At 40.6% G+C, this 14,386-nt stretch overlaps 1 protein-coding gene across 2 annotated transcripts in view; it reads left to right on the top strand.

Moving 5' to 3' along the window:
• sdk1a (sidekick cell adhesion molecule 1a) overlaps positions 1-14,386 on the top strand; it is a 305,201-nt gene that overhangs the window by 201,095 nt on the left and 89,720 nt on the right. For both annotated transcript variants that reach the window (XM_036566735.1, XM_036566736.1), the window contains exons 11-15: positions 97-264; positions 3,144-3,246; positions 3,521-3,694; positions 6,683-6,819; positions 13,574-13,721. In XM_036566735.1, the coding sequence (XP_036422628.1) occupies positions 97-264; positions 3,144-3,246; positions 3,521-3,694; positions 6,683-6,819; positions 13,574-13,721 (730 nt within the window). The remainder of the gene's footprint in view (positions 1-96; positions 265-3,143; positions 3,247-3,520; positions 3,695-6,682; positions 6,820-13,573; positions 13,722-14,386) is intronic.

Below are 14,386 nucleotides of genomic sequence, written 5' to 3'. Positions count from 1 at the left end.
AAAAAATCATCCATAGCTGAACAACTACCCATGATGCCCTGTTAATGCATTGTGTCGCTGCATTATTTGAGTTACTGAGTGTGTGCGCGTATGTAGATGCACAGATCTTGGCCAGCGGCTCGGTGCAGATTCCACGATTCACGCTGTTGGAGTCTGGGGGGCTGCAAGTGAAGCCTGTGGTGCTGCAGGACACGGGGACGTACACCTGCTACGCCGCTAACTCTGAGGGTGCCATCAATGCCAGCGCCAGCCTCACTGTCTGGAGTAAGATCCTCTGTTTCTATTTCTGACAACCTTTGATAAATTTCCAGCATTAGTCACTGGTTGTATCACAGATCTCTATCCTGCTTTTTCAGAGTGCCTCTGTTTAATCTCATTTCTTTAAACATTATTCTGATATAATGATTGGAATTATGGTTTCCAGAAAATTATGGTTTCCCCTTTTGAGTCCTTGCTCCTCTCAGTGTTTCTTCCTCATGCTCTAAGGAAGTTTTTCCTTGCCACCACTGCTCATTAGAGATCTGGACTAACATCTATTTCAAAGACACTATATAAAGAGTCATGTGCAAAGGTCTGAACACTTCTGGTCAAATTGCACATTTTGTTGATTTTCTAAGTGAAAATAAGTACACATCCTTTACAGGGAACACGTAAATATTGCATTTTTTCTCATTTTACTCAACTTCTATTTATTTGCTGAGTTAAAATAAAAATCTAAAATATCAATGTCAAATTTATTTATAGAGCACATTTAAAAATAGCAGTTGTTGATCAAAGTCCCATGTAATCAAAAGCCAAAGAATAAACTGTGTTTCGAGACGGGATTTAAAAACAGACAGTGTAGGGCTGAGCGTAACATGCAGAGGTAACTCATTCCAGAGTTTGGGGGCTATAACTGAAAAGGCATGATCTCCCTTGTGCTTCAGTCTTGATTTAGAGACAGTCAAATAGAACCGGTCAGTAGATCTAAGTGACCTTGATGGAACGTATGGTAGTAATAGGTCAGAAATATAGGTTGGAGCTAGCCCATTTAACGATTTATAAGCAAACAACAGAATCTTAAAATCAATCATAAAACGTACAGGGAGCCAATGAAGAGAGGCCAGTACGGGGGAAATATGCTCTTGTGTGTTCCTGTTAAAAGATGCGCTGCAGCGTTCTAGAAGAACTGTAAGCATGAAAGGGAGGCCTAACCTGAAATGTGCCATAACTTTTGCACAGGACATTTCTGTGTTTTTTATTTTTTCTGCGATATGTTCATGTCACGCTTGCCGTCAACACACCCTGTAGTACACCTCACTCCATCTCACCAGCTGGCTCTGTCGAGTCCCTGAACTACATCTCCCAGGATCCAACGGGAGATAACATGATGCCCACATCTACTGCTTCCACCAATCACAATCCACTTATTTGCTCCATGTCATCTGAGTACTGTCTGTTTACACCTGTTCCTCATTTCGTGTCTCTGTATAAATACCTGTTCGTCACACCTTGTCTTTGTGAAGTATTGCCGTTGATTTCAGAGCAAACCAATCGTTATTTATTTGTTTGTTTTACCTACCTGTCTTGTTTTTAACCTTGTTTTTGGATTTCCTCTTTTAGTGCTGTTTGCTGATTTTGGACTTTGGACTGTTTTGGTTTTTGACCCTGACTTGTTTTTTTCACCGCTCTGTGCCTTGCCCCATGAATTATGAACTGTCTCTCTCGGTTTTGAGCCTGCCCTGTTTTTAGAATTACGTTTCTGGCTCGCTCTGTTGTTATTAAAGCTCACACTTTTACTTCCGTCCACAAGCGTCTGACCGGTTATTGGAGCATCACAGTTCATTTCAGCAAATAAACAGTTGTGTTTAATTGGTCATTAAAATGTGCAAACATTTGATCTGTTAGCCTACACCAGAAACGTACCAAACCAGCTAGCTGGCTTGCTCCATTTAGATATTCCCTGCTATTATAAGGACTGTGTTAAAGACAACATTACTGCAGTTTACTAAAGGTTTGTTTAGGCGGATCCACCTTACCAGAATGGTTAATTCAACGTGGTTGCCACTTGGGTTTAACAGGCGGAAAACTTTCCCTCAGGGGCGCCATTAGCAGTCGAATACCTTTTGATGCTTCATCAGAGCAGTGCTTCGCATCAGTGATACTGTAGCTAGATATGTTCCAAAGGCTAGGCTGCCGCCAAGAAAGGTGGGTTCTTGGTAGGACTGTCCTGTGAAAGCTCCTCATTGTGTTGTATAATGCAAAATGGAACAATCTACCAAGGCTGCTTTGTTGCATGATCAAATGGCCATAAAGGATGTCCTCAAAAATTGTCCAAATGTCAGCTGCATTTCTTGGCTGTGTTTAAAATAGCTTTCTGATTGGAATAGAACTGGATAACGTAGTGGTCCAGAAATGCAGTCCACCTGGACCACAGCCTAGCTTTTGGAATGCAGCTTGTGTGTCTTTGTTTATGTGAATGTGGTTAATGGTTCAGTTCACTTACACTACAGGTAAAAACAGAAAGCTCAGGAGAACAGAGATGGTACGTTTTTTTTCCCTTTGCAGGACACCTAACGGGTGCTGGAACGGATCATTCCAACCCAATTTCACCCCTGGGTACAGGTGTATTGTGTGTTAGGTTAGAGCAAAATGTCGACCAGCTAGTGGGCCCTGAGGACCGTGGCGAGAAGCACTGCTACATCTCTACACAAAGCAGCTTCTCACCATGTCTTTTCTGTGCTAGAAGAACAGGATTGCATGTGGCATTGAGAGGTGTGGATGAAACAGCCATGAGCAAGTGTGAAAAGAGCAATAACATTCCAGCGTATGAAAGGAGACTGACTCATCTGCAGGAAGCCACAGCGTTTCTGTATTTGCTGTGTTACAGTTGTGACTAAACCTGCTCCTGGAGTTCTACCATACTGGAGAATATGGTTCCAACCATAACGTACCATGTCTGATCCATCTGATTAACATCTTCAGAAGACCTTTAATGGCTGGATCAGGTGGAATAGCACTGGGTGAGGGATGAGGGACAGCGTATTAGAGAAGAGTTGGGACTAAAAGTTGCTAGAAAGTAGATCCCTATGAGAAGGGTCGGTCTGGTGAGTATAGTGAAGTGCGTGTCCAGTATCTAAGCAAGTGCTTTTGTCTTCTCCAAGGTCGCACCTACATTTCCCACCCTCCCACAGACCGCCGTGTCATCAAGGGGACCACAGCCATTTTGGAGTGCAGCGCCACGCACGACCCACGTGTGGCTGTGAGGTGGGTGATGATGCATGGCCCTGCATGTGTGTGTGTATGTGTGGGCAGACCCCTCCGCCTGAGGCCAGGGCTGCCCCATCCGTTTTGATTGTAATGTTAATTGGAAGTGCCAGCCCATGTGCCGTTAAGTAGATTCAAAGTGCAATCCGTTATGCTATAAAGCTAATTCAGCGCTAATATGCAGGAAATCAGCATAATGAAGCACTTCTGCTTTCCCAGCTCCTGTTTTCTCTCTCTCTTTCTCTTTTTCCCCTCCTCCCTGTACTCTGTGCAGGTTTCTGTGGAAGAAGGATGGAGAGGTTGTTGGTCAGTCCAAAGGTGGGCGGATCACCCTACAGGACGGCTCTCTGCACATCACTCAGACGTGGTCAGGTGATATCGGTGACTACACCTGCGAAGTACTCTCCCTGGCTGGCAATGACTCCAAGAGTGCACGCCTCGAAGTCATGTAAGCTAAAGCCAACACCTTCCTCCTTCCAGCAACATGCCACTTACCGTTTTCCAACTGACCTGTCCTCATATGCTTCGTCCATTAATGCATTGTTTCATAGCTGCTGTTGTAAGGTTAGATAAGCTTTGTAAGATGTTGGTAAAAGTCCCTTTTATCCCAGTGAAAAATTGTGGCACACAAAGTAATCTGGAAATATGAGACCTTCCATTGATTTAATTTTCAGTCAAAATGGACATTTATGTATGTTTTTTCTGTATAATTAGGTGACAAAACAGAAGTTCCCAAAATTGGACTTAAAAAAAGATTAAAATATATAGAAAAAACAGAACTCCTAACAACTGTGCAAGACCTGGTAGCCACTAAAACTGTCCCCATGAGATGAACAGTACTTAAAGCTTTCATCTTGGAGGAATAGGGCAAAATCAGGCTCCACTCTTGCTTCAGAAAAACAAAAATCCACAGGTGATTCTGTCCATCCAAGACAACTCAACACTACGGATGTCTATAATAGCTGTCAGTAAACCCTTACTGAGAAAAAGAAATAGACAAAAAGGAAGAGAAAATGCACTAGAACACTGAAACTGGTCATCTGAGATGTGCACTAAAGTTTTATGAACCTATGAGTCTAAATTTGTAATTGCTACTGAAGAATAGACAGGGTACGCTTCAGCCTATATTTTCTCCTTTTTTTCCTGATGCTGAAAAATCAATAACTTGATACTATCGATGGGAATTTAAATAAATGAAAGGTGGTCTTGCACATTGCCATTCTTTCCAAAATAACATTTTAGAGTGTGTTTTTTTTATTTCAAATAATTTTTATTTGGTAGCTGTAGTGTTTTGTAATGCAACCAAAGCTATGATGTTAACTTAGCTAGACAGCAATGATTAACAGGTGAAGCCACCACACTTTCTGCTTGTCAGTCAGATGTTTCTTTTCAGCGACACCTCTGAGCTTGTAAGGAGCTTTTTTATTCTTAGCAGTAGCCTCATATTTTTGAAAGCTGGCCGAGGGCTCTCTGTGGGCCAGGGGTCGTGACGCTGCCTTCCATGCTCCAATGCAGTCTGGACACAAGGCTTCGACCCCCTGCCGCCCTGTAGGTGCTCTCCAGGGGGTCGGCAGTCTGGTAGGCTCTCTCAGCACGCTTATTTGCTCTGCTGCACTCTCTCTGTCAGCCGAGGGAGGTAAAAGGAAAGCCCATTTAACAGCAGCTGCTTGCTTATTACACCGCATGCCATATTTCTCCCTCCAACACGTCCGGGTCCAGCACTGCGTACACAGATGCAGGATAGCGCTCCCAGCAGGAGCTCGTGGACTGACCTTTTTGTTGCAACCTTTTTTCCGCTGTAACCTTTCCATCTGGTTTCCAACTGCTTTTCCTCAAAATTTCATACTGTAGAGGTCTGTTAATTGCAACTTTCAAAGTGGCATTTGCATAATCAAAAGGTTCAGAAAGCAGCAGGGAAAGGGCTGTGTTTCCTTTTTGCCTTTTAGTTTTTCTTTCCAGTTTGCGGTGTTGTGTCTGATGTTGTGTGAGGTTTCTGTGGTTCATTGTGCTTTGTTTTTTTTTCGCCAGGCAAAATTGTATGTCTCTTAAAAAGCTGTTGACCTCTTGCCCCTTTGCCTAGTCTCTGTGCAGGCCGTCAACCAGAGGGATGTGAAGCCCGGGGTCTGATGCATATTTGCCCACTGATCTCTAAAATGCTGAATAAAACTGGTTTGCTTTGCCATAAATTCCACCTTTATTGCTAGAAACCTCAGAAAATTCACCCACAAACTTGAATAAAAAGTAGTCTACATAATAAAGCTCTCATGCCCAAAAAGGCATCAGGTGTGCTTTATGCAGATTTCAGAAGGCTAGCATTGTGTGGGATTAAGACTCATTATTTTTTTGTGGCTCTGCTCAGTCCTTATTATACTGTCGAAATGGTTTGTGCTGGCAGACGGTTGTGTGGAATCAGGCGTTCTGTCAGACGACACTTCTTCCCCAGCCATTCTCTCTCAGACGCTGCTTCCCTGGGCTCTGCTGCCCAAGTCATTAGAAAGAAATGGCTTTTAGTCAGAAGTACTTACATTGGCAATAAGTTACTTAACCGTGGGAGCACAGACATTGATTGAGGCAGTGCTACTCACCTAAAGTCTGGAGGCACTACTTTCGTGTTTTTTCCAGTACAGTTTTGTGGAAAATCAAAAGAATAACTCCAACGGCTACATAGCGCATTCTTTTAGTGGAAGATAATATGTATAAATTGGCCAGTTATTGGAGTGTCACTTTTTTAGAGAACATGTCTGCTCCTCTCTCCTTGTCTAGTGCAAAGTTTTTTTGCTTTTTTTAAAGGAATTTTCACCGCCGAACATCAGAGATTATGCAGAAAGAGTGCTAGATGAAAGCCTGCGTATCATTTCTCTTCTACCTGTGAGATTGTCAGAGGTTGCCTGTCTAGTTAGAAAGAACACAAAGAAGTGATGAAATCTGGAGCTTCACTGATTCTCTCACTGGGTTTAATTTAGAGAAGAAAACAAACTTTCCGTGAGCAAACCATTGGTGCTTGATATGTGGCCTCAGCAGGAATTCAATCCTCCTCAGAAATGATTAATAAAGCAATCAATAAAATAAAAAAAATGAAAAAAAAAATAAAAATCAGAAAAGGAATCAAGACGAACACAAATAAATGTCTGCCTCCGACAGGCAGTGGGATTGGAGCTGAATTTGGAATCAGGCTGCTTCCTTTGAATGCCAGAGTGAGGGGAAGGGCAGTGCACAGAGCGTAGAGGAGATGTGAGGCTGGTAGGTCCGGAGGGACGCAGCATGCGGAGCGTTACGGCGAATCTCAAACAGACCTGTTGAGCCGAGGCTGCCCTCATGGTGGGAGCGTTCTCCAAACACCTTGGATGTATTTTATGTCTGTTTATTTTGTGATGTGTGTGTGTGCATGTGTGTTAACTTTAGATTGCTCATCTTGTCTGTTCTCCTCTCTCTCCAGAGAGCTGCCTCACTTCCCGCGGAACCTGCAGGCTAGCCTGAACGCCACGGACAGCCGCAGCGTGGACCTGTCCTGGATGAGGCCTTTCGATGGCAACAGCCCTCTGCTGCACTACGTGGTGGAGCTCTCAGAGAACAGTAAGCATGCCTGCTCTGTGCCAACCAGCCTTGCTCTGAGTGTGGCTCCATGTCTGAGGCTTCTTGTGTGTTCAGTGGCTCACTGGGTTGGCATGAGCCTGATGATCAAGCCTCCTGCTGGGCTGGCATGGAGCGCAGCACACTGCCTTTTCAGCTTAACATTCAGGCTGTAATTGACCTGAATAGCAGCTCACAGCGGGGGAAAGGTTCTGTAGACCAGTAGCCATGTTTCAAAGCTAAGGGTGCAGCTGAGGAAGGCGGCGTTTCTCAGATGTTACGTCACTAAAAAGCTGCCCGCATTGGAGGGTTCTTTGAATGTGGTCGACAAATGAATCCTTCTTTCCTGAGAGATCGAAGGAACTGGCGTATCTTCAAGACCTTCAGACACCCACAGTTCTTCACATGCAGTTCAAAACCTTTTGAAAAATGTCAGAAAGAGCTGCATGTGCTGAGATGCTTAAAGGAAAGTCTGTCCGCTTGGTGGCCATCTTTACAAATTCAGCTATCATATTATAAGAGTTCTTAAGGTCATACTCTTATCCTAACTCCAGATAGAAAATAGTTTTACAGGAGCATCCTAACAACCTCAGAAGGGTCCTAACTTCTGTCTTATCTTTCCGTTTTTGTTAGCCATTTTGTTGTGAAAAGACAGTGTTCTCATTTTTAATGCAACTGTGACAGGCAGTATAACAAGTTCACTATAAGTACATTAATGGCATTACATTATTCAAATAGCAAAACGGTAGTTTCAATTGTGAGTGGTGTATTTCTTTTTTATCTTGGACTCTGCAGACATTCTTCCCTGTTCTCTCTCATTGCTTGCATTCATGAAAACCTGCCAAATAATATACTGCAGTGATGATGGTGAATCGTAAGGAGACAGAGTTGAATGTGTGGCTCTTTATAAGAAGGAATAACGGTAGCCCACTTGCACGCCATCTAAAGGCTTTGGGAAATAGAAACTGAAACTGGGGGGCAGCTATGTCTGACTGAGTAGTTTAGGATTTCTTAATTTAAGATAAGCTGCTGTAAGATAAGATATAATTCCTAAATTAAGATAGCTTATTGTCTGTGTTGCGTCATCCTTCTTCATTAATTCTGCTAGCGTCTGATACTGAGAGTACTTGGCTGGATGATGCATTCTCTAGTTAATGATGTTAAACGTTAAAACGGTGTTTACTGTGCTTCCCTCACAAATGAACTTAAAATAATATTGACTTGGTGTCAGATATTGTAAGCTGCAGACAAAATGTTTCATTTCAGTGCATGTAACAAAATTTGGCACACATATTTTGTGTCATTAATCGGCTCTCATATTTTAGCCGGTCAATCTTTCCATCCCTATTAGAAATCACTGGTAAAATCTGATCAAATTTGCATAAGTAGTTTGTAGCATTTGGCTCAAGCTGCGCAAAAAACATGTTTTTTAGGTTGTTCTGGCAACTGTTCATGTGCATATCTCCAACAAGTGGGGCTTTGCCTCTTGTGGCTTTACCAGCAAGCCAGTTGGCTTTTTTTATTGAAGGCTGTCTCGTGAGCAAACACTGAAAAGGAGCTTTTGTATACCAGTGCTAACAAGGGCTCTCCTGCTTCACCTGCAGCCTTCACTTTAACCCTGTCAGCACTTTGCCTTAACATGTGTTTCATGTCAAGATCATATCTGGATAAACTTTGGCCAGATTTAATTTATACTTTTCACAAAAATGTCTGACCAGATGAAATCTGATTTTACTTTCCCATGTAAAAAGTGCACCAACACATACATTATTTCCATTTTACTTTTGTTCACTCTTGTCCTCAGTACAATACGAATCGACAAGCTGGCTTGGACACTTATGTCAGCTCAGAGTGCATGAAGGCTCTTGGTTTGGGGCTAAATTCAGCCTTGTGTATCCTCCATCTGTTGTGTCGTTGTTTATCCCCTCACTTGTTAGTCAGCACTCGGCAGGTGCTTTTCCGCTCATATAATTGTACTTGAATAACAAAAACATATTCTGTTTACACCTGTGTTAAAAGCGGTCAAGATTCGTCTCTGACCAACTCTGAATACAGTTTGAATGATCCATTATAATCTGCTCACAATGCGTCCTTGGGGTGGCTTTTTATACGGTCAGTAGATATCCGAACCTGAACCGATTATTGAAAACGCATGTTAATGCAAGGTGTAAACAGGCCCTTTGATACAGTCTAGTGTGTCACAGTTTTCCTGTCCTAGCTCCACTCTCTCCAGGCCAGATGCCAGATTGGGCAGATTTTGGTTGGACTTGGCGGTGGGGTACATGTTTACATTTACATTTACAGCATTTAGCAGACGCTCTTATCCAAAGTGCTTTGTTGTCTACTCAGAGAAAGTATCTTTGCTAGTTACAATGTGCTGGTTTGTCATCTTTTTACAGGGTTTAAAGAAGTATATAAAATTAATAAACTACATTACATAAGAATGCAGCTGAAAATTGAGTAGGCCTTACTTCTCTCCAAATCCAATCAGTTATCAAAACTTTGATTGACATAAATTTTGGCTCTCCTATTGAGAGGAGGACGTTACCCCACCTATCTGTATCATTCGCAATCAACATCAGTGGTTAACTACTCAGTTTATTGCTGATATAATGGACGTGCATTCCGGCCTAATATGAAATCAATTATCCAGTTCATGTGACATTACTGAGTATACATTATTTTGTAATAGCAGGAAATTGGAATGGCCCATGAACTGTTCAGCATGGCTGATAAAGGTAAACAAGTTTTAAAAATCTGTATAGAATAGTTATGCTTGCTTGCAAAAAATAGTTACGCTTGCAGTATTGTTGCTATTCATTTGCCTTTCTGATTGCATGGGATCATGGGTCCTATCATATACAACACATTAAAATATGTTAATACTGTCAGAACATTGATGAGTTTGTGCAAGCTGTATTAATTCATATTATGGTTAAAATGACCTTAGGCTGATTTAATAATGTACTTTTTGGGCACTTTTTAAATGCCTTTTTTTGGCAGATTTTGAGCATTTTTTGGCTGGAAATTACAGAAGCAATCTGGCAACCCTGATCCCAAGTGTTTTAAGTCTTGTTTTTAGTATAAGTAGCCCTCATGTTTCTCTTTGCCTGGTCTAGTGTCAAATCTGCTTTTATCTTGCCATGTTTGTCTGCTTTTGTTTTTTTGTTGATTTGTTTTTACCTTTTGATTTAATAGAATTCTAGTAGCTCTTGCCTACATCCTACCTGAACACCTACTTCACTCATATATGACAAAGTGTTTCCCAGTGCTGCTGCTGGAGTTCCACTGCTCTGCACATTTTAGTGTTTTTCATTCTCTAACACACCTGATCCAACTAATCAGCTAATCAGGGCTACAGCAATTGATTAGTCATCGATGATATTGATCAATGCATCAATTGATTATTTATTTAAAAACAAGAACACTCTATAATTCTCTATAATGTTGATATAATGCATGTGGTCAGAGAAAGAGAGAAAGTGACCACAATATGGCTGCTATTGTTTAGTCACACCATAAAATAAGAACTAACTTGCACAGATTGAACTTTGAATGATGGTGGTGCTATAAAAGGGGCAAAATGACCAGGAAGCGTAGAAGGCATAATGATATTTGATTAGTGAGTGAATCAAATAATGGACAGAATAACTAATTATAGGGGCAGCCCTACAGCTAATTTAGACCCTCAAATTCTAAGGCTCCATATGAAGACCCACACTTTAATTCTTCACTTATTCATAACTCACATATTAGTTTCATAGTCGTTAGTGAAAAATTTATAGTAGTTACTGAATAATTTCTAATAGTTACTGAATAAGTCATAGAAATTACTGACTAATATGTCTCTAGCAGAGGGGGACCCTCAGGGCCTTTTAGTCCTACAGAGAAGCCCTAATGATTTCTTTCAAATTAAAAAATTACATATCTGTTATTTTTAGTTCATTTTCATTTAATATCATATTTAAGATCATAATGATTGTTGTATTTAAACTCGTATATAACTCTTATTTGTATGCATGACTCTTATATTATTGTTAAGGGGGTTCAATTCTTGAAAAAAAGTTGTCCAATCAGATTTTTCTTTCTCCGTGGTATCTTGGTAGACGCAACCAAGCAGGCTCTCCCGTTAGTTAAAACTTCAGGAGCCAAACTGCAGGCTAACTTGTCAGTTTAACCACTAATATATAAAGAAAGTGACAGTGGAATCATCCAATAGCTTCTTGATTTGTAATGAATGGGATCAATTTTGTAAGAATAAAACATTATAGATGTGACTCTGACTATAGTCTAGCAGGTTTCAGTTAGATGTTAGAAATGGTAAACAGTGGTGGCAGCTCTATACCAGGACTCTTCACTCAAACCAACATACAAGGTAAAATTTAGGTGAATATCTTTTACAAGCTTCAAATGGTCATGTTTAACCTAGAACAGCTAAAATGCGTCCATGTAGATCGCCTTAACGTGCTAGCTCTAACATACTTCTAGAATCTCATAGCAGCAGGGTGCTAGCAGAAATTAGTATTATGTTTCACTTGTTTTTAACCATGTTTTGGCATTCATGGTCCAAACTGAAGGCCTAGCTCTGTAGTTACGGTGCGCCACTGGCATTAAGATGAATAACTGAATATACGCCTGCAGTTTAAGGAGTTCAGGTCAAGTGTCAGGTGGTCTTTATTGTCATTCCTCAATATAATTTTTATACATTGGAACAAATTCTTCAGGCCCCATGGTGCAACACACAACAGCAGCACATTACACAGGACTACATAGAGTATACAGATACATGACAGTGCATACAGATACACAACACTGTGAATCAAGTGCAGAATATTCAATAAATGCACCAGACAATGAATAAATAAATACTAGACAGGACAACAAAACTATATATTTGTATTTATATATGTATATGACTGGGCATTAAGGAGGGATATATATATATATATATATATATATATATATATATATATATATATATATATATATATATATATATACACACACACACACACACACACACTCACACACACTTGCATGCACATGGTAAAGGGCTGTGTGGTCACCCATTCTGTCCTGAGTTGAAGTGGGGTGTGTTAGAGCAGTGAAAACAGCCACTGCTATAGTGAATGCTCAGAGTTAATCTGGCTTAAATTGCAGTACTGTCTGCTGTTGTATTGAAAGAACAGAGGTGTAAGGAAGCGCAGAGACACGACCCCTCTCCACACCAGCACCACTAACACCACTAGCACCATGGCAGAAAATGGCAGATTGATCTGCTCTGGGTGCAAGTGGACAGTGAGGAATGGGCTCTGGTGAGGGTGCAGATTACTGGTGCATGGCTAGAATGGCCCTGGGAAGTCCTATCAGAAACGCCTATGTCACTGAGTGCTTTCTCTCCATTTTTTTGCCATTCCTTCATCTCTGATTTGTCCTCACTGGCAAACTTTCCCACTTTACAAGTCTGCACAGTGAAAGCATCATCTGTAAAAGCCTTAATTTTATTAATATTTCAGCATCGGTTTTGTGTCCTCCAACAAAGTATCTCCCTCACTCCCACTGTTTTAATATCCTTTGATCCAAACCTCATGCTGATCACCACAGCACAATCTTTTGTATAATTTTAGAGTAATTTCTCTAAAGAGCCTGATGTTGTGTGATCTGATCATTAAGTATTTATAGCTGCCGGCTTGCATTCGACTGGGGAATCCCAGCTTGAACATGAAGTGTGATTAGTGGGGTTTGTTAGAGACCTGTACTGAGTGACTCTGACAGCTACACTAACTACAGCTACACTAACTACACTCATTATGAATGTGAATATTGTGGAATGTCTGTGCGCCTGTAAATAAGCTTGTAATTTTATATGTTTATGGACAGTGGTGGAAATCAGGTTTCAAAATCTATTTAAATGTTTAGGAAAACCGTGTATAGTTGTTTTACACTGCGCATGAGTCAAAGTATATTTTTTTGTGTTGGGTACAAGCCTACAAGCCTTTCAACCAATAGAAAGTTACTTGGTCCCTCTCAACGGTCCCCACCCAGTCTCTAAACAAGTGCATTTTGCAGCAGTCAGTCAGCGCTCATTTCATTTGACAGATATTGTGAAGTCAGAAAACTCCACAGTTGATAATAAAAATGGTTGTTCAGTTTCTAGTTTTCTCAGACCTTGTTATCATGTAAATATCTGCTATAATACATTTTGAAGATTCATATGTTTGTTGGTGATAATTCAGTCAGTGACATAATTTTGATAGGAATATCTAATACACTCTCAAAGTTAGTATGACCAGAATAGAATGATACCTGGCTAGCTAACTTAGTCTGCTAATGTCAGAAGAGGGGTAGAGAGGAGATGCAATATATATACAATAACTCAGTATAAAAGCAAATCATTTCCACCAATAATTACAGTTCTTTAAAAAATCACATCAAATTTTAGATTTCACCACAATTGAATAGATCTTGATTAATTATGAGCACTTCAAAATGAAGCACTCTGAACAAATATGACTGGAGGACCTTCTTACGCAGTAGTGGAATACAGACATTATTAACAATTCACTGAGATGTTTTACATTTAAAAATATCCCAAATATTTTATCTTGGCCAAAAAGAGAGTGAATACTTTATCAAATATTACTGATTACGACTGATTTTACATTCCACAATCAATGCAGTTAAATTGCCACTATCAAGTCAGTGAGTCATGAAGCTTCCATGTATGTTTACACTGTTATGTATGATGCCATTGTAGATTCTCCATGGCGGGTGTATTTGCCGAATGTGGACCCGACGCTGACCGCTGTGGTGGTGACTGGCCTAACTCCAGCCCGCACCTACCAGTTCAGGGTGTGTGCTGTCAACCAGGTGGGCAAAGGACAGTACAGCACTGAAACCAACAGGTAAGGCGCTTTGTAAACAGATGGCTTTCTCTATGCTTTTAAGCTGCAGTACTGTGCAAAAGTCAGAGACCACCCTTTCATTTATTTAATTTTCAGTCAGAATGGCCATTCTCATTTTTCAGCATCAGGAAGAAAACAGAAAACATAACCAGAAAATTACACAGACGCTTCAGCAACTAAGTATAATTCCTATTTGTTCAGTATTTAGGGTGTACACCGTTTGCCTTTATTACAGCTATTTTTGGGAGACTTGCTTTTGGTTTCCAAAGAAATCTGCAAGGACATTTTTTTCACACCACCAAAGATCAGTCTTAGAAGTTGGTTGGATTGTCTGCTTCTCATGATCCAAATAACCCCAATTACAAATTTAGACTCATCAGTCCATTAAACCTTACTCCATAACTCAGATGTCCAGTTTTGGTGTTCATGACAGCTACACAAAGATGGACAGAAACACCTGCTGTTTTTTTGAAATCTAAAACAAGATTAAAAGTACTGTTTATCTGATGGTGACAGTTTTGGTGGTCTACAACATCTTGCATGGTTGTTAGTCCCATTTCCTCTATATCTTTCAATATATATGTATTTCTCCAGTTCTCTTTTGTTTTTTTTATTTTCCTTTGACTTCCCTATGCCAGTGAGTAATGTTATATCTAATCTCCTCA

The sequence above is a fragment of the Colossoma macropomum genome, unplaced genomic scaffold (genome assembly GCF_904425465.1).
Source record: "Colossoma macropomum unplaced genomic scaffold, Colossoma_macropomum, whole genome shotgun sequence".
NCBI classification, from domain to species: Eukaryota; Metazoa; Chordata; class Actinopteri; order Characiformes; family Serrasalmidae; genus Colossoma; species Colossoma macropomum.
The sequence above is the reverse complement of the archived record's forward strand: the minus strand, read 5'-3'. Positions and strand labels throughout refer to the sequence as shown.